We start from the raw sequence: 26569 nt of genomic DNA on the forward strand, positions 1-26569 counted from the left end.
CTTATTGCCTTCTGCAAGGAGCCTCCTATTAACTATATTTAAATTTTAAACTTCTACAGTCAAGGGGAAAGCCAAGCAGAAACAGCCAGGCTGCAAGACTTGGTTTAAAATTTGGTGGCTACCTGAATATTTTTGAGTAACTTTGGACTATGGTCGCAATATAACTAGCCTTCAGTACCACCTTAATTATGGAATATCTTTGAAGTTACTGGTTAATATCAATTTTCATTTGAAAATGTAGCTTCCTGAGGAAAGGTTTTGGTACTAAAAGCAAAGCTAGCTATTTTAGTAATCAAATTGTTCACTTAGGGGTGTAAGTTAGTGAACGTGATCAGGACACTTATCAAACCATTTACATGACTTTTCTGCTACTAGCTGTGCAGTTGCTGGCCTGGACAAAAGCTAGAATTTTGGTTTCTAAATCTAGCAGTCCCTAAAGGATCAGCTTCTCTTTCAGACTAGATGTGGAGTTTGAGCTCCACCTTTATTGAAAAATAAAATCTTGCCCCTCTTTTTTTGTACAATGCTTAGTATATGGGTGGAGTTAACCTGGGGAGCACTAGTGTCAAACTAGATCAGGTTCAAACATATCTTTTGGTTGGATGTCCAATGGGAATGGAGTCCTAGAATAGTTGGGAAGCCTTCTGGGCTTCCCCAATTGGTACATTTTTAACCTGTCTAAGGCTGTAAACTCTTAGTCTAAATCACTTTACAAGGTTAATCTTGTTTCATAACTATTGAAACCATCAGCATTGAATTTTGTTTTTGCCCTTAGATATCTATATTTGTTGGTCTACTGTCATTCAGTATTGCAGTATTAAATAAAGTTGAGATTGGACTGAATCAGAGTTATTCAATGCCAGATGTAAGTACATCCTTAGCCATTAAAAATATTAATTCAGTGGTAGTGCATTTTCTGAACTAACAGAATTATTCCTTCCAGGATTCATATGTTCTGCACTATTTTGAATCAATGGCTGAGTACTTGCATGCAGGCCCTCCTGTCTACTTCGTGATAGAAAAAGGACATAATTACACTTCTCCAGAAGGACAAAATACGGTGTGCGGTGGTGTTGGTTGTAACAATGACTCTCTTGTCCAACAAATTTATAATGCTGCTTTGTTAGACAACTAGTAAGTATTTTAATCAAGGGCATGGCAATACCTTGCACATTGCTAGTCACATACCTAGCTTCCTTCCTTCATCTTTGTCAATCATACAATCTCTAATTGGCAAAACTCTCTACCTTTTCATCCAGGATGGCTATTTTAGGCAATGCTTTTCTTCTGTCAAACTGTTTGTTTTTAACTGCACTTAACCAGACTGACATCTAATTTTTTAAAGGCAATCAAATGTTCAACCTTGGATTGAGCTAATCTGCTTAATTTTTTTTATCTGGAATGATTTTGACCAGTGAATATGGAATGAATTTGCAACAACAATCAAATGTTATGACCATAATCATTAAGCACACAGATCCTTAACTTTGAAATCACATCTCTTTCTGTGCCCTTGGACTTGATGTCCAATTCTGGACACTAGACCAATTGGGTCTGACCAGTCCAAGATTCTGCAGTTGCACTGTCTCAACTTTAATGAAAGACCCATTCTGGATCATAAGGTTTAGCAACAATACTTGCAGGCTACTCATCAAGTCAGTGTACAATTCTTAAAACTGGTTCCATTTTCCTCAGTACAAGAATTGGTTTTCCACCATCATCGTGGATTGATGATTACTTTGACTGGGTGAAGCCACAATCCTCCTGCTGCAGAGTCTACAATACTACAAAGAGCTTCTGCAATGCTTCAGGTGACTGTACTTTTAACTAATATTTGCTCATCCTTCCTTCATATGGAACACTAGTGCACTTTAAGTAGACAATTTATTTTTCTCTGGGGTGTATGGGTAAGGGCCATTCAGGGTTCAAGCAACACCTTAACTGGAAAGTGAAACTATTCTAGATTGTGAAGTATCTCTATTCCAATACTCAATGGAGTTGGAGTGCATAGTTGCTCTAGATGACTCTCTTTTAGGTGTCACATGACCTATAACTTAGTTTTTTTTAATAAGATCATGTTTAGAAGTGTAGTTATCAAGACAACTTGAGTAACTATAGAATACTACTTTCTGAAATACTTCAGTATTTCTCTATTCCAAAACCTCTGGGGACAGGGATGAAAGAAACATTTCATATTGGCTGACTTTTAGGTAAGTGTTTTTAATGGGCCTTTCCTGAAGCCAGAAAGATAATGTGGGATGTTCTACAGTTTACAATGTACTGGCATATGGCCAAGTCACTCTCTTTGCAGAAAGCTTCCTAAGTAAACCAAGGTTCTTCTGAAAAGAATAGACTTTCAAAGTGAGATTGGGGGTTCTTGGTTTTCTGAAAGCCTGCCAAGTCTCATTGGTCATTGGCCCAATAGGGTCTAAAGCAAAATATGCAGTTCTATTTTCCTTCAATGAATAAAAAATGAACTCTTGCTATTGACCTTGCTGGGCCTGTCTCTGAACAATATGCACAATTGAGTCCCTTCCAATGACTTCAACTAGAGGCCTGCATTAATACAGAACTAGTGTATTTAACAATTCTCAAACTGGTGATACTGGATTGTGCACTTTTTTTTGAATTCCATTTTGGAATAAAGGACTTCACTGTCTGAACTTGCAGTCACCAATACTCTGCAAAACAGTTTAAGATTAAACAGATTTCTGGGTTCCTCCAAGGGCATTGGGTAGACTCTCTTTCTGATCCCTTCTTGGAATAAACTTAGGCCCTGGTTCAGTATTGGTTTTATAATGTACTACCTAGTCCTTGAGCGGAGGGTGGGAAGGAAAAGGACTCCACCAAACTTCAGAAAGGAACAAACTTATTTTTTTTTGTAGTTGTTGATGATTCATGCATTCGCTGTCGCCCACTCTCCCGAGAGGGAAAAGAGAGACCATATGGAGAAGACTTCATGAACTTTCTCCCCATGTTTCTGTCTGATAATCCAAGTCCAAAATGTGGCAAAGGGTAAGGAACTAAATCTCTCTTCCATTAGTGAAGATGTTAATCACCTGAGCAAGGGTCATCCTCTTAACTATATTCCATGTTACAAACCTGACTGAGGGGAGAACTCCTCAATCACTACTATTGTCTAAGCCACAACTACTTTTTTTGGTCTGTTAAGCTGCTAACTGCTTGAATTTCCAATTCAGGGCTGCTTCATTCACTTGGCTGTCTGTAAATGGGGTTGGTTTTATAGGAATGGTAACAGTTTAAATATACAGGCTTTTACACTTTCAGGTAATTCTTTCCTAGAGTGTCTACCATCACCTTGACAGCATGTGGACTTCCTAGAAATAAAGCTAAATCTTTTAAGGAACTATAGCTCCTACCCACCTTAACCAATTTTTACCTACTTCTCCACCTTTCTCCTTACTGGGAAGCTTTCTCTAAAAGAAAGATCTCACTGGAGGTACTACAAATTCCATGTAAGATCACTCCTGGAGTATTGCATGCTGCTTTGGACTCCTGGCCAAGGAACACAGCAGGCAATTTTGCCCCTCCAGCTTGCTGTCACTTCAATATAATTACTAGCTGATTTAAGCTTGGCCTTAACTTTTTTGTGTACCCTTCAACCATTACAAACACTCAATGTACTCCATCCAATCTGTTGCACTCTGGAGTCATCCATTCTAGAGTTGTCACTACGTAACTCCTCCACTACCTTTTTTTGTTTCAGCTAAAGGGTAGCAGATTTTAAACACTGCCCCACATGTTCAAGGCTTGGATTTTTTAAAAATCCAAATGACAGATGAGAATGCAGGATGTTGAGGTAAATCAATATTTGAATGGCAGAGTAAGCTCAAAAGGCTGAGCGCATCCAGATTTTACCAATGTCCTGGGCTGAGGTCTACCTCTAGCTACAAATAAGGTATGACCAATTAAGTTTCCCCTCACTGCACACTCTTCCTATTTGCCCAGATTGAAGTCTTTTGTCTTTGTTAAAGCATCAGATGACATCTGAACAATGTTGTAATTGGCTGCATTAGCTTGTCCTTGTCCTGTACAGACCATACCTGGGCAAGTTACCACATCAGGTAGATGCCAGTCTGTTTTGTGAGATGGATGTCACTGGGCTACTATTGCCATATTTAATTACCCTGGAATACAGGCTTGCTCTCCATTCAGAATGAAGTGGATTTAACTACCATTACTGTGGGTCTAGAGTCACATGTAGACCAGATGGGTAAGGATGGAAGATTAATGAACCAAGTGGGTTTTTAAACTATTAATGAGGTTCCACACTTCCAATTAAGTTGATTTTACTAAAGTTATGACCTTTCACTTGTCTAAATATTGCTTGGATGAATCTCAAACATTACTGTATAATTACACCAACAAACTCTAAACGTGTTAGAAATACACTAACAGCAGCCTTTTAATGCAAGGTCATAGAACAAATCTGCCAGCAGCTGGGATTGTCTTGTATGGAATATGCTAATTTCACTTGCAACACCAGCTATTACCTTGGTTCTGTTCAATCTTAAACTGATATCTCTAACACTTTATCACCTGGTTTTAAAATACTATTAGTGACCTCCTTTTTCCCTTTGTCAAATATTTAATGTTTTTCACTACTTTTGGACATTAACTATCTTTTTTAGTCTTGTTTAGTTCTCCTGATCACCTCTTCAAACTTCCAAGATGCCATTTGTGGATTGGCATGAAATTGATGCTTAAGTCTGCTGTAGGAGATTTGTGTCATAAACTGTCCTAAGTGTTCTCTCTATTCTGTACAGAGGCCATGCAGCATACAGCTCTGCAGTGAACCTGCTTGAAAACAATACTGCTGTGGGAGCCACTTATTTCATGACCTTTCACACAGTACTGAGAACATCAGCTGACTTCATTGCTGCTGCCAAGCATGCACGGAGTCTGGCAGAAAACATAACTGAATCCATGGGCATTTCTGACAAAGGCTATCGTGTCTTTCCATACAGGTAACTATATAAACTGCCTACTCAGAAGGAATCTTTTAAGTGTATGTACATTTGCAGTCCTCCCAGATCGGGGTGTTCTAGTTTCCCTCTACTCTAGCAGAGGAGTACAAAACACCTGGGAAGGAATTGTCAGCTGTAACAATGTCAGACTGGTTTTTTAAAAATCCAGGCCAGCAGCACCTGTAGAGAAATCAGTTCCACTTTCAGGACAGTGGCCCTTCCCAATTGAGTCACCGCATTAACTTTTTTTGGCACAAATGCTGCCAGACTGACTAGCTGAGCTCCTCCAGCAGTTTGACTTACAGCAGTTGCTGTTCTATTGGTTGTTTCTTAGCTGACAGCTGGACTTGATGTTGGAGGGAACACAGCAAATAATATAGGAACAGGCTTTTCATATCTGCCTAATTCAATTTCCCAAATGCTGTACATCTATGACAGCCTGGAAACAGATCCTTCGGTCCATACCGACCAGTTATCCAACCCAGTCTAGTTCCACCTGCCAGCACCTGGTCCATATCCCTCTATATAAACCTTTTCTATTCGTATACCCATCCAAATACCACTTAAATTTTACAATTGTACCAGCCTCCACCACATCCTCTGGCAGCTCATTCCATCCACATACCACCCTCTGGAAAAAGTTGCCCTTTTTTTTAATATCTTCCCCCTCACCCTAAACTATACCCTCTAGTTCTGGACTCCCTAACTCTAGGGAAAAGACTTTTGCCTATTTACCCTATCCACACCCCTCATAATTTTGTAAACCCCTCAGCCTCTGACGCTCCAGGGAAAACAGCCCCAGCCTGTTCAGCCTCTCCCTATAGCTCAGATTCTCCAACCCTGGCAACACCCTTGTAAATCTTTTCTGAACCCTTTCAAGATTCACAACTACTTTCCGATAGGAAGTAGACCAGAATTGCACCCAATATTCCAACAGTGGCCTAACCAATGTCCTGTACAGCTGCAACATGACCTCCCAACTCCTGTACTCAATACTCTGACCAATAAAGGAAAACATACCAAACCCCTCTTCACTATCCTATCTACCTGCAACTCCACTTTCGAGGAGCTATGAACCTGCACTCCAAGGTCTTTGTTCAGCAACACTGTTCATGCTGCGTAAAACCTTATGCCCACCATAACAAATTTTTATGAATTTAAATTGCTGGATGACTTGTGTATGACTTGACTATTCTGTGCCCATGTCTGAAATATCATCTGTCCTGAACTAAGTAAACCTTACAGGATGGGTCCAGGACTAGCTATAGCCTCTGGAAAACCAACTTCCACTCAGGCCCTTAGAAACCCTGTGGCTTATGGCAATACCAGTGTACGTTACTGAAGAATTTCTCCAGTGCAATATTCTCTCTCTTCCCCAGGCTGAAGCAATAAATTGAAATGCTTCCAGCCTTCTATTACACTTCCATGCTGTCCTAGAAGTTTTAAATGCAGCAAATGACAAATGTGATTGTAAAAGCTTTGTTCTGTTTGTTTACAGTGTGTTTTATGTATATTATGAACAATATTTCACAATTGTGAAAGACACTATTTTCAACATCTGTGTCTCACTGGGAGCTGTGTTCACTGTGACTACAATCCTGCTGGGCTGTGAAGTTTGGTCTGCCATGATTGTCTGCATCACCATTTCTATGATCATAACAAACATGTTTGGAGTTATGTGGCTGTGGAACATCAGTCTTAATGCAGTCTCATTAGTAAACTTGGTTATGGTAAGTAGATAAACTGGGTGAGTAACTGAACCAGTTTGCTTCTGGTTTATTTGAACCACCACTCCTTGACATTAAATGGTGTCCCATCAATTTTCCACTAACTTCCTGGGGGTTACAACTTGCCAGAAACTGAACAGGACTCACCATAAACAGCTTCAAGAGCAGAACTGAAGCTTGGATTGTTGCCACAAGTAACTCCACCTAATCTCCTGAAAGTCTGGCCACCATCTATAAAGGCACACTCCAGACATTAATGGAGTAATCATCATCATCTCTTTCCTGGATGGGTGCAGTTCCAACAACATTCTAAGCTTGACACTATCCAGGGCAAAGCAGCATCCTAATCTGGCACCACATTCACCACTCAGTAGCAGCTATATAACATCTGCAAGATGCACTGCAGAAACTCAAACTTTGGACAGCACCTTCCAAACAACATTCAACGACTTTCATCTCTAAGAACAAGGGCAGCAGATACAGGAACATCACTCCCTGCACATTTCTTCCACCCCCGTCTCCAAGCCACCCTCATCCTGAATTTATATTGCTGTTCCTTCAGTGTCACTCAAAATTCTGGCAGCCCTTCCCTAAGGGCATTGTGGATCTACCTGTAGCACACTGACTACAATGATTCAAAGTAGCTCACCATCTCTATTGAAGAGCAAGTAGGAACTGGCATCAAATGCTGGTCAGTCAACAGCTAAAGTGAATAAGCTTTTAAATTGGTAATGAATTCACTAGTGTAGCTGCAAGGTAAATTCACTTCACTTGGATGCTCCAATTGGCCATGTTCCCATGCACACAAGCATTGAGTCTTGTACTTGGTGTTTTTCCACTTTTGAGATTTTAATCCATGCTCTGGGATTGAAGTTAGATGCTGCATATGGAGAATTGCTGTGACTCTATTTCATAAGCCTGTGTGGGCAGATGTAGGGTTAATACCACCAGGTCCTGAATTTCCCCTATTTTATATGGGTCCTATATTGTTTTGGATTGCTCTTCCTGATTTCAACCTAATACACATCAGATTACAGCAGGTGACCTGCAGCAGTTCAAGACAGCTCACTACTTTTTTATAGAACAAAAATACAGAACAGGCCCTTCAGTCCACTATTGTGCTGAAGATTATTCCTAACCTAAAATAACCTGTGCACCCTTCAATTCACCACTGTGTCCTTGTGCATGTCCAGCTGCCATTTAAATGTCTCTAATGACTCTGCTTCCACCATCACTGACCATGCATTCACCTCAATTTCGAGCAACTAGGGACCAAATGCTGGCCAGCCAGCAACACATGCCCCAAAATGAATACTCACAAATAGCTATCTTCAACTTTCATGTTGGACATAAATTCATATCTTGAATTTAATTAAATGGTTTACTCTAGCGTACTTAAACTAGAAAATAACTCCACTGAACAGGGCTGCAGGGTTGGTCTTGAGCTATACAATTGATATGCCATAACTTTTTTTTCAGTGCTGTGGTATTTCAGTTGAGTTCTGTAGCCATATTGTTCGAGCATTTTCGGTCAGTCTGAAGGAGACCAGAGTGCAGCGTGCTGAGGAAGCATTGGCAAATATGGGCAGTTCTGTAAGTAAACAATTAAAATCCTACCACTCTAAGATCTTAGACTTGTAATTTCAATTTAGTAAATATTGGATCTGCAATTTTGATTCTGTTCCTTTGGGAAACTTTCAAATACTAGTCTGAATTCCAGATGCTTTTGACAAGGCCAGCACCTGCTGATGCCACACTGCAGTTTGCTAGAGTAAGGTGGACTATCATGGGATCCTACAGCAGCCTTAAGTACTATAGTTCTTCAGTGTAGTCTATTCTGCTATAACAGTAATTCTGCTCTCAACATTCTCTTATGGTGAGATTGCACAAGAGCAGCACCACTCAACTAATCGGGTCTCGCTCCTTTCAGAAAGTGTTCCCAATCAAAACAGCTGTGAATTAATTAAACCCCCCCCCCCCCTCCCAGATCACAGCTGGCTAATCTTGTGCCTTGAAGCCTGGGAACTATAGACTGACACCTTTTTTTTAGCGGTGGGTATGTTTTGAGGTGCTTCATGGGGAATTTCTTGCCATTGGAGGGTGGAACAGTAGCTGTTTATATCTAAACTTTTCAGAATCTTAAAGATCTTGGTAGACTTTTCAGTGAAAGTTGAATCACATGGGATTCAGGGAGCTTGCCAAATGGATTTAAAAAAATTGGTTTGACTGTAGGAGACATGATGGTGGGATGTTTTCAAACTGGAGACCTGTGACCAAATATGTTCTGCAGAATCGGTATTGGAGCCACTTTCTCGAGCATTTGGATTAGAAATAATGTCAAGGCATGGTTAGTAAGACTGCAAAACTGGTGGTATAGTGGACGAAAGGTTACCTCCATTCTGAGGATTCCTCTGAACTGGCTTACTTGGCTGAGGAATGGTAAATGAAGTTTCATTGGAGTATTGCATTTTGTAAAAACAAAGGCATCTGCAGTTGTGGTAGGGCTCACCTGTGTAGTGTTTAAACACAGGTTCAGGTACACCAATCTAAGATGCATCACAGGTGAACAAGATTTGATGACTAGTGCACTTTCTGCCTTTGTAACTGAGTACAGGAGTTTAGATTTCCTATAGTGTAGAAACAGGCCTTTGGCCCAACCAGTCCATACTCACCCTCTGAGTAACCCACCTAGAACCATTTCCTAACAGTGGGCAATTATAGCACAGCCACTGGGAGAATGTGCAAACTCCAGCCACCCAAGGCTGGAATTGAACCTAGGACCCTGGTGCTGTGAGGCAGCAGTGCTAACCACAGCCACCCTGCCACTCATCTTGCAGTTGTACAAGATGGTGACTCTAATTCAGACTACAATGTACAATTTCTGGTCTCCCTTCTATAGCAAGGATATTTAAATTGGAGAGGGTTCCGAAGACTTCCTTTATTCCCCCTGCCCCCCCTCCTGGTTGTTGGGGCTAGTTGGGATAGGCTGACACTTTTACCAACCTGGACCACACTAGACTGAGGGGTGACTTTTTTTGAGGTTTAAAATGTGACTAGCAAATGCTTCTCCTTGTAAGGTGGGTGAGTTCAAAAGGAAACATTAAAGGTATGGGCAGGATCTGAGGGGGTGACTTTACACAGCTTGCATGTGGAATAAACTGCCAGGAAGTGCTAGATGAAGGTCCAGTTACAGCTTTCCTACTTGGATATTTCATGAATAGGAAGTGAGGGATATGGCCAAATGAAGGCTGGTTTAGTTTGGCAAACTGGCATAGGCCAATTGGATTTGGGTACAGTGCTCCTCCTGAAGGCTAAGCCTGAAGCTAACTGATTCATCAGGACCTCTCCCTGACCTGATGTGCTTTTACAGCACCATACTCAGATGGACTCTAGCTTCTGCAGTCTGTTTTGTCTCAAAGTTAGACTAGAATTTGTGCATGACAGTCTCATTCTGACTACTTCCTGCAGGTGTTTAGTGGCATCACACTGACGAAGTTTGGAGGTATTGTGGTCCTGGCATTTGCCAAATCTCAGATTTTCCAGATCTTCTACTTCAGGATGTATTTGGCAATTGTGCTTTTGGGAGCTGCTCATGGCCTCGTATTCCTTCCAGTCTTTCTTTCTTACGTGGGTAAGAACAACTTGCATATCATTGATCACTAACTCCAATTCTTGCATCCTTCTGATTTAGGCAGATTCACTAATGTTTTCTACTACCTTCCTTCCCCTCATTCAAGCTTACTCCTCCATACTTTGTAGAATAACTATTACCATTGTTTTTGAGGGCTAAATCAAGGTATGGAGACCAAGTTTGTATTTCCCTAGAGTCTAGGTTATGGATGACTTTTGAAAGTGATGTAAATGGCAAGCAGCATGATGGTTCAGTACATGGAACTGATGAACCCAAAGGGAAGCTGGAATAGAGACTTATTTGAGGCAATACAAGTAGCAATTTTGGAACTACATGAAATCTGAAAATAGATTAGGTTTCACTGAAGTCTGGTTTTTAAACTGGATCAGCCATGAATATTTTCACTAACTTTTTTAACACAAACCATTGGTGTATGTAAGGGGTTGAGGTCTGCAAGTAATGGATTAGGTGGGATGAATTGGTGCTATTCCCATGTGGATCTTGAGGAGCCACCTTGATTTCCCAACAGCACCTAGCCTATGTTCTGTTCACAAATTACCAGTCATCCTTTTTTCTTGAACAGGTATAACTTGGTGCCCCTAAGTGCTTGCTACAGTAAGCAGATCCTACTTAATCTAGGTTTGGTCATTACATAATTCAAATGTTTTTGATTTGTACATCTGTTTACTGAATCCACTCTTTCTAGGACCAACCATTAACAAAGGGAAAGTTTCAGCTCTGCAAAACCATTACCAGAACACTGAAGAGGAGCAACTGCTAAAGTAAATAACTTAAATGAATTTCTGCATAAAGGACAGATCCTAAATGAAGGATTTTGAACTCAGGAAACTTGTATGATAGCTGAAATATTTATTTCAGGTTCCAGCTGTTTCCATTTTTTTGGATTGGTAACTAGCAGTCAACAATGAATCTAAGACTGCAAAATGCAAGATTCTTTCTGGTTGACCACTGAAGGATGACACTGGGAAGTGACACTAATGCAGTTTTAATACATGCCAAAAGTAGATTTTTGCAGTCCCTTTTTTAATAATGTACATTTAATAAAGTTTGTCTTCAGTAACTAATGCATTGCTTTGTGTCCAGAGTTTATACAGCCATGGATGTCAGAAGTGCTTGTTCTCCAAAAAGGTTTTTGAAATGGGCAACATGTTCTTCACAGTGCTCTCCTGCAATTAAAACAACCCACAATGTAATGGTGCTGGGACTAGACTCAGGTTAGATTTTACATCTTCCACTTTACCATCAATTTTTCCCTCCAATATTTATTTACTTCCACCTTTTTTCCTTCACCAATTTAACTGGATGATCACAAAGTGAATGTATCCATTCCCATTTCTCAATGCTTGCTATGAAGTAACATCCCCACCCCATCCATCCATCCACTTAGTCAAACTCCCTCAGGAACTTCCAGTTTGTACTCACCTGGTGTAAAGTGTGAGCTTCCTCTTAATCTTTGATTCCTCTGTTCAAAAAACTTGAAGGTGGTGTAAAACAGCATTGCATCTCCAGTCTGCCTGGCTGCATCCAAGAACTTGCGTGCTGATATATTATCATGGCTACCAACACTACGAACAAACCGTAGTGCACCTAAAACCTGGTGTTTGGATAGTAGGACTTCCACAATCTCCTCATTGGCTGTAGACAGTCGCTGCAATATTTTAAACTGGACAGATTAGAAATATGATTTCATGCTGACTTTTTTTGTGAAAGCATTCTCAAGACTAATGTGGTCATCCTGGGAATATTGCCAAGGGAGTTCAATTTAAAAAATCTCTATCGCTTACACTTCCCTACCTCTTCAAACCAAGCCAGTTTCTACAAGGTTTTTATGATTGACCCTGTCAGTGGTTTTTTCCATGCAGGATTGCCCTGGCAAGGCCAATGTTTACCCATTCCTAATTGCTATTTGAAGGTGAGTTGCCTCAAGTTTAAGACTCCCACAGTGCTGCATGTTGGAAAAATCCTGTCCCTCTGCATTAATAACAGCTCCAATTCTGAACAGTGACCAACTTTAACATAGCTAACAGCAACATGGCAAAACCATGAAAATGTAGGCTATTCAGCCCCTCCATTTATTTATTGATTTCAGTTACCTTTTGCTTTAAAAACTAGGCTCATCACACTAAGTTAAATGCCAGTCTGGCAGAAATCTGTGGAGGGAAAAAGTAAACATTGTTGGGTCCAGTGACCCTTCAGCTGACAACCAGCCATTACTCCAGCTTTAGCATGCAGCTAGGTGAACTATATAGTTAAGTAAATTGAAGGAAGGGGGTTTTAAAAAGTAGCCTGGGCAAATAAATAGCTGTCACTGGGGACAATGGGCTGCTGTGATAGCTGGTGTTACCTATTCATGGTGGGTAATTGTGCTCACTTCAAAACTCTGTAGGCAGTTCCAAGATAATGTCTTCTGCTCTACAGCTGGTACAATAGCAGATCTAACCTGCAGCAAGCTTTGTGGATGGGATGCTCTAAGTAGGAATTAGTAGACTTGATAGGAACAAAAGTTAAATGGAGAGGGTTTTAAAAAAAGTGGGATCTTAGCCTTATCAAAAATTCTAGTAAGAATAAAGTCTTACTACAACTGTGTACAAGGTACTAGTAAAACTCATCTGGAATACCATGAGCAGTATTGTTCCATTCTCAATGAGAACTTCATTGGAGACCCACTAGCAGGTTCCCTACAATCTCTGGTATGGAGGATTTGCCTTTAAAGGCTGAAAAAGGTTGGGATTGAGATTTTGGAAAAGATTCCTATTGAAACATGGGATCCTTTAAGAGTTTACTGGGTAAACTCTATTTCCCCTCACTGCAGGCTATGAGTTATGGTCTCAGAATAAAGGGACACTCAATTTAAGACTGAGTAAGATAAGTAACTTCTTTGGATGGCCTGTAGTTTTTGGGGAGAAAACCACTTCGGAGTAAGTGGACACAATACTTGGTCAGTCCAGCATATAAAGTTGTAAAGGATCCAGTGAATGCTATTACAGATGTCCATCTACTCTTCCTTTTTAGAGGAATTTAAAGTAAAATGTTTCCAGAAAGCATTTGGGATTACTTTACCTTCAGAGCTTGGTGATCTATAAAGTGAAAGGTCCTACCTTTAGCATGTCAAGGGACAGCTGATGCGCAGGAGGGTATGTGCTCTCTAGTGACAGAAGTAGACAAGCCTGGAATACAAAAGCACATCAAAACTCTTGGTGCCTGTTGAGTTGAAAACAACTGTCAAACTTGGTGGATTTTCAGTTGCATTGTCCTCCATGCACCAAGAAGCAGAATTTAATAGTGCTGGAGAAATGCTGAACTGGCAATATCTCTTTGAACCAATGACATTTTCCACAGTGTGGCTACTTTGGAAATTCCTGCAGACTCTTTTGGAGATGCTGCCAGTCCAACAGCTTTTCTTGCATTTTGTTTTAGATCTCCAGCAGCTGCAATATTTCTTTCTTAACCAGGTTAAGAGGAAGTTGCATATAGCATTACTCCACCAAGATATCGCAGCAGTTGGGCCATTCTGCCCCCATTTTAACCACCTTCACCACTCCCCATAACCATTTAACATTCAATTACTTGACCTCCAGCCTTCTGGACTGTTTCAGATTCCTTTGCCTACTCCTTGTCTGTCCAAGTCCTTCTGCAACCTCCCTGCTGTTTCATACAGCATAGAAACACCCTTTGGTCCATCTCATCTATGCTGACCAATTTCTTGAACTAAACCAGTCCCATTTGTCTGTATTTGGTCCATGTCCTGCTAAACTACTTTTTCATGTACTTGTCTTAAAGCTCTATACCTGCATCTAGCACTTCCTCCAGCAGTTTATTGCTGGTGAAGTTGCCCCTCTGGTCCTTTTTTGTCAATCTTTTTTCCCCCTCATACCTTTCAACTTTTGAACTTCCTACTTGGGGAAAAGACCTCTTGCTAACTTTTTTTATCTATGCCCTGCATGATTTTTAAACTTAAACTACCTCTTGCACTCCAGGAAAGAAGTTCCAGCCTCTCCACACATTACCATGTTTGAGTTGTAAATCTCCTCTTCTGCATCCTTTCCAATTTAATGGCCTTCCTATAGCAGGGCAACCAGAGCTATATATGGTACCCCAGAAGTGGCTTCACCAACTTCCTGTAAAAGGAGTTGGGACAATGGTCTGAATGATGACTGCAAGCTTGCCAAAGTGTTCTGCCAAAATCACTATCTGTGACACTGGTTTCACTTTGCACTTTACTGTACGCTTGCAGATATCTGCAATCTCTCCTGCATCATTGGTAAGTGAGTTCATTTTAAGGTCAAACTAATTGCCTCCCTTTTGTAACAAGTGTTACATTAGCCATTTTCCCAGTCTTTTGGAAACCATACTGACTTGATTTCCTGAAAGTGTATTGGTAGCAATCTATCTCCTTCAGACCCCTGGGGGTGTAGCCCATTTCTGCTGGGTGACTTCTCCACCATGATCTTTCCACTTGCCCAGCAGCATCTTAATGGCCACTATACTTAACTACTGTCCCTGAGGTAATGGTATGCTGCTGGTATATTCCACCTTCAAGACATTTTCTTGTGCTTGAAAAACACAACCAAGTGCTGGGAAATGCCTTTAAGAGTTGATGCTTGATAACTAGGCACAGACAAGATGGGCAGAAAGGTCTTTCTGCACTGTTTTAAAACACTTGACTACAACATTGCTTCTAAATTTAGAGATATAGTGGGGTTGAAAACTGAAGAGATGGTCTGATGTGGAAGCAAGAAATAACAAATGATTTCATAATACAAAGGGAGTGGTCCAAGTAAACAGGCTTATCTAGAGCAGATGCAAATGGTGAAGATTTGAAGTTCAGGATGAGGTTTGGCTTGTAAGTTTGAGCTGGAAGATTTTTGTTAGGTGTATCAGAGCCTCCAGTGAAGCACTGGCATTGTCCCACTTTCTATTTGTATCTTTGGTCTGTTAAGGTGGGTGATATCCACTTTTCTTCAGGATGGTAGATAAGGTGCAAATGTTTATTGATGGAGTTCCAGTTGAACATCAGACCTCTAGAAATTCCTGTCTGTTTTAACCTGTCCTAGGATAATGTGTTGTCCCAGTCAGTGGTGCCCTTCATCTGTATGTAAGGGTGATAGTGGGTCATGTCTTTTGGTCACTAGCCTGTTGTCTACTATTTCATGAATTACATTTTGGTTTTGTATAGGGTCCCTTTTTTTTTTAGGTTCACTTAGTTGCTATTTTAAATGTTTGTAGCTCAAAGTTTTTTGGTCTTTTTCAAAAGTCTCATTTGTCCTGATTTTTCTGAATCCTTGTCAATGACAATGGATCCAACACACTTGCTTCTATGGACTAGCTAAAGTACACCAGACCACTAGAGGACAGCAAATGTTGTCCCCTGTCTCAAAGAAATGAGAACCCTGGTAATTTCTAGACCAGTGAGCCTTTTAGTTAAGAGGATTTATCTAGAAAGGAAGTATTGACTATCCCCAGTCAACTTATATTTTGTGAAGGGTAGCTTTGCCTCAAGGGTTTGAGATAGTAACCAAACCAGGTGGTTTTGGCTAAAGTGGATGTGGTGTATATTGCACAAGAGGCATGGGAGGGAGGGTGATTTTAGCAGTTTGGATCAGAAATTCTTTAGATAGAATGTGGTGATTGATTAAATGTTCATCCTGGAGTTCAGTTACTAGGGGGTGTACTACAAGGATCTGTTTTGGGACCACTGCTGTTGGTCACTTATGAAAATGACTGAGGACATAGGATGGGTTAGTAAGTTTGTGGATGACACGAAGATCACGAGTTGTGAATAGTGCTGAAGGATGTTGCATGTTAGAGGGACATAGATTAAACTGCTGAGGTGGCAAATGAAGTTTCATGCAGAAAAAATGAGATGATTCACTTTAGAAGGAGCAACAAGAATAGAGTACTAGGCTAATGGTAAGATTCTTTGGTAGTGTAGATGAGCAGAGATCTGTCCAGGTACAGAGATTCCTGAAAGTTTCCACCTAGGTTGTTAAGGCATACAGTAAGTTTTTTTATTAGGAGTGGGATTGAGTTTTGGAATAGTCATGCTGCAGTTATACAAAACTCTGGTAAGCCTACACTTGGAGTATTGCATACAGTTCTAGCTGCCACCTTTTTTAAAAGAAGGATGTGGAAGCTATAGAGGGTTCAGAGGGGATTTATTAGGATGTTGCCTGTAAAGGCTGAGGGAGTTGAGGCTGGTTTTTGTTAGAAAGAAAGTTTTGAGTGGTGACTTGATTGAGACAAGACAAGCCAAGGGATTAGACAGGGTGGACAGTGAGAGCCTTTTTGTTTTCAGATGATGGCTAGCATGAGGTGGTGTAGCTTTAAATTGAGGGATGATAGAGGTCAGCTGTCAGAGGTAGTTTCTTTACTTAGTAGCTGGACCATGGACCACACTGCCTCTGACAGTTATAGATTCTCCAAAAATAAGGACACTTAACTGGTTGTTGGAGAGACATGAATACAAATGGAATTGTGTAGGCTAGAGGAGGCTTCAGATTGTAGCACTGACCTGCAAAACCATTGACAGCTGAAGGGCCTGTGTTGTACTATACTGTTGTATATACAAACTAGTGGCACCCCTCAGAACTATAGTCTCACTCCCCAGCAGACCAACATAGACTAGCAAAAAAATTCCACTGAAATACCTTGTAGGAGACTCATGCCACTCTGTTCATTATGTCCAAGAATGCCTGAACATCAAAGACGCAAATAGAGGATGAAATAAAGGTCTCCTTTAATGTGAACAGGGCTGTTACATCAATTACCATCATACTGGCCAAAGAAGCCCTGCCCACACTACTGTGGGTCTGTCAAATGGATGATATCCTCCTTACTAATTTGTTCAGTTTAGAGGAAACCTACATCTCCTAGCATAAAATTCACAAGAGAACAACAATAGACACCCCTTCCTTGATGTCACAGTAGAAAGAACAGTTAACTGAGAACTTCAAACCAGCATCCACAGGAAAACAACATACACAGACCAGCTCCATAACTACACAAGCAATCATCCCACCAACCACAAACTGAGCTGTATCAGGCATTATTTCACAAGCCACACTTACTGCAGCACCCAGGAACTACAAACAGTATAAGAAAAATATTTTCAGCATACTCTGAGAACAGATACCCTATAAACTCAATCCGCTGCTTTCTCAACAGCAAACCCATATTGCATAAAGACATGTCTGAAATGACTTCTAGACTACTCAGACCATTGGCACCACAGTAACCCACAAACCTACCAACACACTTAAACAGTGGCTGATGAACCTCAAGGACCTTATACAAATGACCAGTAAAATGAACATCATTTACAAAATACCATGCAAGGACTGTAACAACTCTACATTGGATAAACTGGCAGAAAACTAGCCCTCAAAAGACCTGACCCACTTTCACTAGTATTCTGGCATCCAGACAAAAGGAGGACACCACATTCCTCTTGGAACAGGCTAAACAGAGACATGTACAGAAATTCCTAGAGGCCTGGAACTCCATCAATTCAGACTCCATTTACCAACCTCAGAAAAAGAACTGGAAAAAATATTCCCTTAACAGACCAACACATAAATAGAAAGCAAAACATAACACAAGTGCTTCACCAGAGGCACACGGATAATGTTACTTAGCATGATGACAAAGCATCTGGAAACAAACCTTCCAACTCAGCGAGCAAACTTAATCAAAGAAATGAGGTGATATATACAAACAAGAAATGAAATGGAATGGGCTGATTACAATGTCAAATTGCTGAGATATATTCAGAGAGGAGATGATAATTTAATAGTATAATTGTGGGACTGTCAATCCAGAGACATAGTTGATGTTCTGGGGACATCGGTTCGAAGCTCACTGTAGCAGATGGTGGTATTTGAATTTTAAAAAATCTGGGATTAAGAATCAAATGGTGGACATGAATCCATTGTTGATTGTCAGAAAAACTCATCTGGTTCATTAATGTCCTGTAGGGTAGGAAACTACCAACCTTACCTGGTCTAACGTACATGTAACTCCAGAACCATTGCAATATGGTTGACTCTTAACTGCCCTGTGGGCAATAAATGCTGGGCCCAGCCAGTGACACTCACATCACATGAATAATATTTTGTTTTAAAAAGGCCAAAAACAGAGGTGCTTATTACACAGCCCCAGTTTTCTCTGGAAACTGCACCCTGCCATTACCACTTCAAATGATATTAAAAGTATGAAATATACATGATTAATAAACTTTTCCAAGGTAGAGTGGATAGAATTCTGATTACCAAGGGGAGAAAGATTAATCGGGGACGTGCAGGAATGTAGAGTTGAGGTTAAGTTCAGCTCAGCCATGTTCTTATTAAAGAGTGAAGCTCACTCAAAGGCCCGAGGGGCCAACTTTTGTTCATTATGTCAGTGTGTAAATCAGTTAAAAGTTCAATTCAGGTGAATAATTCCAGAAGTTTAGTATCTCACCAGTGGTTTGGAGTCACTAAGCACATGGTACTGGAGAAACTGATGAAGCATGTAGAATAGGCTGTGCTGGACAAGGGTTTTTATCACCAATTCGTACAGGTAATGCTGTAATAAAATACAATGTTTTAGAGAAAGCACAAAGCAGTTATACAAAAGAATTAACATTTCTGATTGAAGGGCATGGATTTACCTGGACTGTAATTTGATACTGATTAAGAGACCGGATGTATTCCATCAACACTGCGCTAACAAACTTGTGGGGGAGATCCTGCTAAAAGAAGTTGTAGAATATCACGCAAGTGTGCACAAGACCATTCAGCCCATCAATTCCATTTCTAGCAGGACATGTAAAACCAACAAGGTGGTGACATTAATCATTACCTGTACATAATTAACTACAATAGATTAGATTCCCTACAGTCTGGAAACAGGCCATTTGACCCAACAAGTCCACACTGATCCTCCGAAGAGTAATCCATCCAGACCCATTCCCTTACCCTATATTAACCCCCGACTAATGCACCTAACACTGTGGACAATTTAGATTGGCCAGTTCACTTGACCGGCTCATCTTTGGATTGTGGGAGGAAACCAGAGCACCCAGAAAAAACTCCACACAGACAGTCGGGAATCAAACCTAGGTCCCAGATGCTGTGAGGCAACAGTGCTAACCACCACTCCAGAACACCTGGTATTAGAAACTCCAGTATTACAAGCTATAATTCTAATCTTACTTTTTTAAAAAAACTAAATATTGACAGAGTTTAAACGATAACAGTGAAGTTGTCACCTGGAGTATTGAGTTCAAAGCTGGGTGTTGTACTTTAGGGTCGAGAGTGTGGTGCTGGAAAGCCATTCCTGATGAAGGGCTTATGCCCAAAATGTCAATTCTCCTACTTCCCAAATGTTGCCTGACTTGTTGTGAGCATCTGCAGTCCTCACTTTCTCCCTGTTGTACTTTAGGGGATTAATATCTTTTATCAACCTATTCAGGGACCTTTAGAGTAGGTGCAACTTGTACCTCCTGGCTCAGACATAGAGACACTACCACTGCATCACAGGAGACCTTTTAGGATGTGAAGGCTTAGCCAGAGGGATGATGAACTCCAGGAGGGTCTTGTGAGTGGAATAGGTAAGTGACCTTTTTCTCATACTGAGGAAGTCTGGAGGATATCTAATGGTGGTGCACAAAATTATGAATGGATTAGAGATTGGGAGATACTGCTCCTATTGGCAGAAGGATCAACAACCAAAGGACACATATTCATGGTGATTGGTAAATGAACCAAAGACAACACAAGGCAAAATGTTTGTTATTAAACTCAGCAATGGTTAGGATCTGGAACATCAGTGTTTGTCTTATGCTGATCCTCACTGACAGACTCAGCATGTAATGGAATAAACAGTATCTTTATTCAGTCATGGGATGTCGGCATCACTGGCTAGGCCAGCATTTAATGCCCATCTCTAGCGATCCTGGAGGTGGTGGTGATGATTTGCCTTGTTGAACCGCTGCATCCCACATGCTGCAGGTAGGCCCACAATGCCATTACGGAGGGAATTCCAGAATTTTAACTCCGTGACAGTGAAGCAGCTGAGATATATTTCCAAGTAAGGATGGTGAGTAGCTTGGAGGGGAACTTGCAGGTGTTCCCATGTATCTGCTGGAAGTGATGGAAGTGGTCCTGGATTTGGAAGGTACTGACTAAGGATCTTCCTGCTGCTGCTGAGGATTGGTGGGGAGAGAATAGATATTTGTGAATGTGGTGCCAATCAAGTGAGCTGGTTAGTCCTAGATGATGTCAAGCTTCTTGGCACACTGTATGAGATGAAGGTAACTAGATTAGGTCATCACTGACATGGAGATGCAGCAAGAATAGTTAGCTATCAATCTTAGTCCTCAGTTCATTCACTTGGACTCTGATTGGTTAGGATGTTGCTATGAGAAAGTGAAAAGCTCATCTCACTCTCTTCTCCCAATATGTCTATTGATGTTCCTTTCTTCAAGGTTGGTTTCTTGTGAACTCATCCTGATGAGGGCAAGATCAAAGGTTTCAATAACTTCCCTCCTTTTCACAACAGTTAAGTTCTGCTTTGTGAGCAGAATACAATCTAATAATGTGGCTTGATTTCTCAAGTTTCAAGATAGAGATTGTGTCTAACTAGATCAAGGCACATCTAAAAGGAGAGCAGCATTAGGACACTGAGCTCAATGATTAGCTATGATCATAATGAATGGAACAGCAGGTTTAAGAGGACAAATCACCTGCTTCTAGCGTCTTATGTTCCCAAAACAGAAACAGAATTACAAAAGCAGATGAGGAAAAATCCATGTACAGTTCAGATTAGATTACTTACAGTATGGAAACAGGCCCTTCGGCCCAACAAGTCCACACTGACCCGCCGAAGCGCAACCCACCCATACCCCTACATTTACCACTTACCTAACACTACAGGAAATTTAGCATGGCCAATTCACCTGACCCTGCACATCTTTGGAATGTGGGAGGAAACCGGAGCACCCGGAGGAAACCCACGCAGACACGGGGAGAACGTGCAAACTCCACACAGTCTGTCGCCTGAGTCGGGAATTGAACCCGGGTCTCAGGCGCTGTGAGGCAGCAGTGCTAACCACTGTGCCACCGTGCCGCCCACTAGTAGTTTTCTCCAAGTAAGAATTTTGAATTCATGTCATACTCTGAATACTTTAATACAAAATCTTAGCAGAGTCTCCAGTATAGTGCTGAGAGAGCACTGCATTATCAAAAAACAACTTGCATTTATGTAGCACATCAATGCAGCGACACAGGCTAATGCTCTTACATTACATTGATGTTGCGCCGACCTGTGAAACTAATCTGAAGCCCATCTAACCTACATAGTTCCATTTTCATCCATATGTATATCTGATGACCATTAAAATGCCCTTAATGTTGGCGAGTCTGCTACTGTTGCAGACAGTGCATTCCACATCCCCTACTACTCTCTGAATAAAGAAACTACCTCTGACATCTGATCTATATCTATCACCCCTCAATTTAAAGCCCTTGCGTGAGCCATCACTATCCAAGGAAAAAGGCTCTCCCTGTCCACCCTATCTAACCCTCTGATTATCTTGTATGTCTCAATTAAGTCACTGCTCAACCTTCTTCTCTCTAATGAAAATAGCCTCAGGTCCCTCAGCCTTTCCTCATAAGACCTTCCTTCCACACAAGGCAACGTCCTAGCAAATCTCCTCTGAACCCTTTCCAAAGCTTCCACATCCTTCTTATGATGCAGTGACCAGAACTGTACACAATACTCCAAATGCAGTTTCATAGAGTTTTGGACAGCTGCACCAGAGTTTTGTACAGCTGCAGCATGACCTCTTGGCTCTGACACTCAATTCCTCTACTAACACACCATATGCCTTCTTAACAACCTTATCAAACTGGGTGGCAACTTTCAGGGATCATGTACATGGACACAGAGATCTCTCTGCTCATCTACATGACCAAGAATCTTGCCTGTTGTTCCTTCCTAAGTGAATCACCTCACACTTTTCTGCATTAAACTCCATTTGCCACCGCTCAGCTCGGCTCTGCAGCTTATCTATGTCCCTCTGTAACCTGCAACATCTTTTGGTACTATCCAAAACTCCACCAATCTTAGTGTCATCCACAAATTTACTAACCTATCCTTCTATGTCCTCATCTAGGTTATTTATAAAAATGACCAACAGCAGTGGTCCCAAAATAGATCCTTGCAGCACACTACTAGTAACTGAACTCCAGGATGAACATTTCCCATCAACCACCACCCTCTGTCTTCTTTCGGCTCGCCAATGTCTGATCCAAACTGCTAAAGCCCCATCTGCTCTCTCAAGTGGTCACAAAAATCCCACAACTCTATTTCAAGTAAGAACAGGGAGGTTCTCTGTAGTATTCTGGTTAACATTTAAACAAAAAAATGCCTGATTCTTCCTCGGTGCTTTTTGTTGGAGCTTGCAGTACATGAATTGGCCGCACTTTTTCCTATTTCACAGTAATTCACTTCACTGCATATTGATTTATATATGTGCATATAAATAGTTCCATGCAAGCTACAAAAGGGACAAATGATAAAGCCAACAGATGTTGCACTAGCGTATCACTACTAGGTAACTTCTTCATCACTATTTGCGATTCCTGAGATCATGAATGGTGCATTATAAATACAAGTTTGTCCTTTCTATAGCAAGCATTTAAATATTTGAGTTTTCGGTATCAAGTTAGCTTCTCATAACCCCAACAATACTAGTGGTCTCTTTGGGATCGACAATCCCTTCATGTCAATCAATCAGAATGGGTTCTGGTCCATTTTGCCTTTGTTAACTTTTCCTTTCATAAGTTCAGCTGAATCACATTCAGTGAGACAAACCTTCTTCTCAGTGAAGACTGACAGGACATGAGTGTACATGTCAGATTGGTCAATGACAGCCTGTGTACGCACTGGCCTCTTCTGAGTCATGCTACTGCGACTTGTTCCTGACTCCACAGCCTAAGCAAAAGAGAAACATTTCAATCATCGCATGAAACATAATTACTCTCAAATTCTGTTGATGGGCTGAGGAGATGCAAGGTGAGAGATAGGTTTCTAAAGGGGAGGTACAGGATCTTTCACAGAGGTAGAATATTCCTCATCTCTATTTAGAAGAATTGGCTAGATTAGAACTGACTTCAGATTAGACTGAATCCTCACATCCACATTACTGCCTACCTTGGAGAACCTTTTACCCTCTTGCTTAAGGATCTATCTCACTGTCTTGAAAATATTCAAGGACTCAAAGTGCTTTCATCACTTTTCAAGAAAGAAGCTCCAAAGACACTCAGTCCCCTCAAAAAATATTCACCTGATCTATTTCAAATCCTTTATATCTAAACAGTGACCCTTAGTTTGTGATTCTCCGATAAGAGGAAACATCTCTCCGCACTCACCCTGTCAAGATCTCTCAGGATTGTGTGTGTTTCAATCAAATCATCTCTACTCTTCTAAATACCAACAGATACAAGCCTAGCCTGTTCAATATTTCCTCATAACAGGACCTATCCATTCCAGAATTCGTCTGGTGAACATTCTCTGAACTGCTTTCAATGCTTTAACATCTTTTCTGCTGTGCTCAAGATAGTCACACCAGTACCCTGTATAATTGAAGCATAATTGCCCTACTTCAGTATGCAATTCCCCTTTGATAAATGGGGACATTCTATGAGCTTTCCTAACTACTTGCTGCACTTGCATTCTAACCTTTTACAATTCATTCCAAAGGACACCCATGTCCCCCTCTATCTCAGAGCACTGCAAGCTCTCATCATAGAAATGTACTGTACAGGTGGCCATTTGATCAATTATGTCTGTTGCAGCTTCTGAAAGTGTTATTCAGCTAGTCCTGTCTCCAACTGGTGGAAACACAATATCCTTTCTTACCCAGTTAAAGTTGGTCATAATTTTGAACACCTCAATAAGGTCAATCTTCTCTATTCCAACGAGAATAAGCCTAGTTCCTCTATTTTTCCTTGTATCTAAAATCCTTCATTCCTGGTATTATTCTAGTAAATCTCCTTTAACCAAAGTAAAATAATTATTCATCCTGCCAAAATGGACAGTTTCACACCTTCTGACATTCAGCAGATTCGTGCCCACTCACTATCTATGTCTTGCTGTAGATTCCTAATGTCCTCTTCACAATATTTTTTACCTCCTTATCTTCGTATCAGCAGCAAATTTGGAAACCATCTCTTCTAGTTTTTTCATCTTTCCTTCATTTATGTAATTGTAAACCAGAGTCAAAGCACTTGTAACTGGAAAAAGACCCATTTGAGTCTACTGTCTGTTCCTGTTAGCCAATCAATCTCCTATCTATGCCAATATGCTAACCGCTACACCATGAGCTTTTATTTTCCACAATAGCCTTCCATTGTGGCATCATATGATATCTGGGAGTCTAAATCCGCAGTTCCCCCTTATGCACAGCATGGCACACATTTCCTCAAGGGACTCCAATAAATTGGTTAAATATGATTAACCTTCACATTCTGTTCCAGCGAGTACAAGATGAAAACTGTTTCATCCTTTTGTTTTCCCCTCGGTTCCGTTTTCCAAAGAGTAATTACAAGCTTGTTGGGCTTTGAATTTCACAGGAGGATCAGCTTATTGAGGGAAAGGGCAGGGAGATTGAGTCTGAGTTTGAGTTTGATTTACTGTTGTCACTTGTACTGAGATACAAATGAAAAATACAAAGTACATCAAGGTAGCAGAACAAAGCGCAGATTAAACTGCCTACCACATGTCAACATACTACACTGAACATTACAACAATGAACAGCCTCTAGACAGTTCTCACCAAGGTGTAGTTCTGCTCGGCTTCTAGATATTCCTTGTAGACCTGGTTCAGTTTATCAAATATGGTAGCAATCACTGGCAAGCTCCCACGCTCCGCAGCACTCAGCACTGAAACAAAAGAAATGTAACACGGTTACTGCAATCTCCACATATTGATACATAAAAATGATCAAATTCCTTCGCAAGTTAGACAAAGGACAGCCTATCTATTTGGATTTCCAGAAGGCCTTTGACAAGGTGATGTGCAAGAGTCTGCTAAATAAGATAAAAGCCCATGTTGTTAACGGCAAGGAAATATATGGATAGAGGATTGGCTGACTGGCAAAAGGCAGAGTATACAGATAAAATTTTTTTTCAGGATAGCAGCTGGAGACTAGTGGAGTTCCATGGGGGTGAGTGTTAGGACCACTACTAATCACATTATACATTAATGATCCAGATGAAGAAACTGAGGGCATTGTTCTTAAGTTTGCAGATAAGACAAAGATAGGTGGAGGGACAGGGAGCATTGAGGAAGTAGAGAGACTGCAGAAGGACTTGGACATGCTAGCAGAGTGGGCAAAGAACTAACAGGTGGAATACAACGTGGGAAAGTTTGGGGTTATACACTTTGGAAAAAGAGGTACTATTTGGAAAAAGAGACTATTTTCTAACCAGCAAAAGGCTTGAGAAATCTGAAGCACGAAGGGAATTGGAAGTCCTGGTTCAGGATTCTCAAGGTTAATTTCTACGTTCAGTTGGCACAGTTAGGAAAGCAAATGTAACATTAGAATTCATTTCAAGAGGGGCTCGGATGTACTACTGAGGCTGTATAAGGATTCGGTCTGACCACATTTGGAATATTGTTAGCAGTTTTGGGCCCCATATTGAAGGGGGATTGGGGTGGCTTTGGAGGGGTTCCAGAGGGATTCACAGGAATGACCCTGGGGATAAAGGGCTTGTCATATGAGGAACAAAAATTAAAATGGGTGATAAATCTCAGCAGGTCTGGCAGCACCAGTGGAGAAAAATCAGAGTTAAAGTGTCGGGACCAGTGAATATGTTTAGAGGAAGGGTCACTGGATCCGAAGCATTAACTCTGATTTCTCTCCATAGATGCTGCCAGACCTGCTGAGCTTTTCCAAAAATTGTTTTTGTTTCTGATTTCCAGCACCTGCAGTTCTTTCAGTTTTTATTTGCTTGTCATGAGGAGCAGTTGAGGACTTTGGGTCTGCACTTGCTGGAGTTTAGAGAAAGGAGGGTGGATCTGATTAGAACTTACAGAATACTTAGAGACCTGGACAAAGTGGATGTGGAGAAGATGTTTCCATGAGCAGGAGAGATGAGGACCCGAGGGCACAGCCTGAGTGAAGTGAGGAGGAACTTGTTCAGCCAGAGAATGGTGA

At 41.0% G+C, this 26569-nt stretch overlaps 2 protein-coding genes across 5 annotated transcripts in view; one reads left to right on the top strand and one right to left on the bottom strand.

Moving 5' to 3' along the window:
- npc1 (Niemann-Pick disease, type C1) overlaps nucleotides 1–11431 on the top strand; it is a 38876-nt gene extending 27445 nt beyond the window's left edge. The window contains exons 17-25 of the mRNA XM_060823919.1: nucleotides 776–865; nucleotides 944–1134; nucleotides 1696–1811; nucleotides 2886–3015; nucleotides 4788–4988; nucleotides 6487–6718; nucleotides 8195–8308; nucleotides 10184–10346; nucleotides 11053–11431. Coding sequence (XP_060679902.1) covers nucleotides 776–865; nucleotides 944–1134; nucleotides 1696–1811; nucleotides 2886–3015; nucleotides 4788–4988; nucleotides 6487–6718; nucleotides 8195–8308; nucleotides 10184–10346; nucleotides 11053–11132 — 1317 coding nt within the window. The 3' untranslated portion in view covers nucleotides 11133–11431. The remainder of the gene's footprint in view (nucleotides 1–775; nucleotides 866–943; nucleotides 1135–1695; nucleotides 1812–2885; nucleotides 3016–4787; nucleotides 4989–6486; nucleotides 6719–8194; nucleotides 8309–10183; nucleotides 10347–11052) is intronic.
- The window catches only part of rmc1 (regulator of MON1-CCZ1), a 56715-nt gene continuing 41354 nt past the window's right edge, over nucleotides 11209–26569 (bottom strand). For 2 of the 4 annotated variants that reach the window (XM_060823923.1, XM_060823922.1), the window contains 7 exons: nucleotides 25186–25292; nucleotides 23223–23342; nucleotides 19015–19095; nucleotides 18825–18929; nucleotides 13466–13534; nucleotides 11790–12015; nucleotides 11210–11533 (listed from right to left, as the gene is read on the bottom strand). In XM_060823923.1, coding sequence (XP_060679906.1) covers nucleotides 11454–11533; nucleotides 11790–12015; nucleotides 13466–13534; nucleotides 18825–18929; nucleotides 19015–19095; nucleotides 23223–23342; nucleotides 25186–25292 — 788 coding nt within the window. In that variant the 3' untranslated portion in view covers nucleotides 11210–11453. Of the gene's footprint in view, nucleotides 11534–11789; nucleotides 12016–13465; nucleotides 13535–18824; nucleotides 18930–19014; nucleotides 19096–23222; nucleotides 23343–25185; nucleotides 25293–26569 lie in introns of all 4 variants that reach the window. The other 2 variants (XM_060823921.1, XM_060823920.1) reach the window with 2 other exon arrangements.

The sequence above is a fragment of the Hemiscyllium ocellatum genome, chromosome 4, assembly GCF_020745735.1.
Source record: "Hemiscyllium ocellatum isolate sHemOce1 chromosome 4, sHemOce1.pat.X.cur, whole genome shotgun sequence".
In the NCBI taxonomy this organism is placed as follows: Eukaryota; Metazoa; Chordata; class Chondrichthyes; order Orectolobiformes; family Hemiscylliidae; genus Hemiscyllium; species Hemiscyllium ocellatum.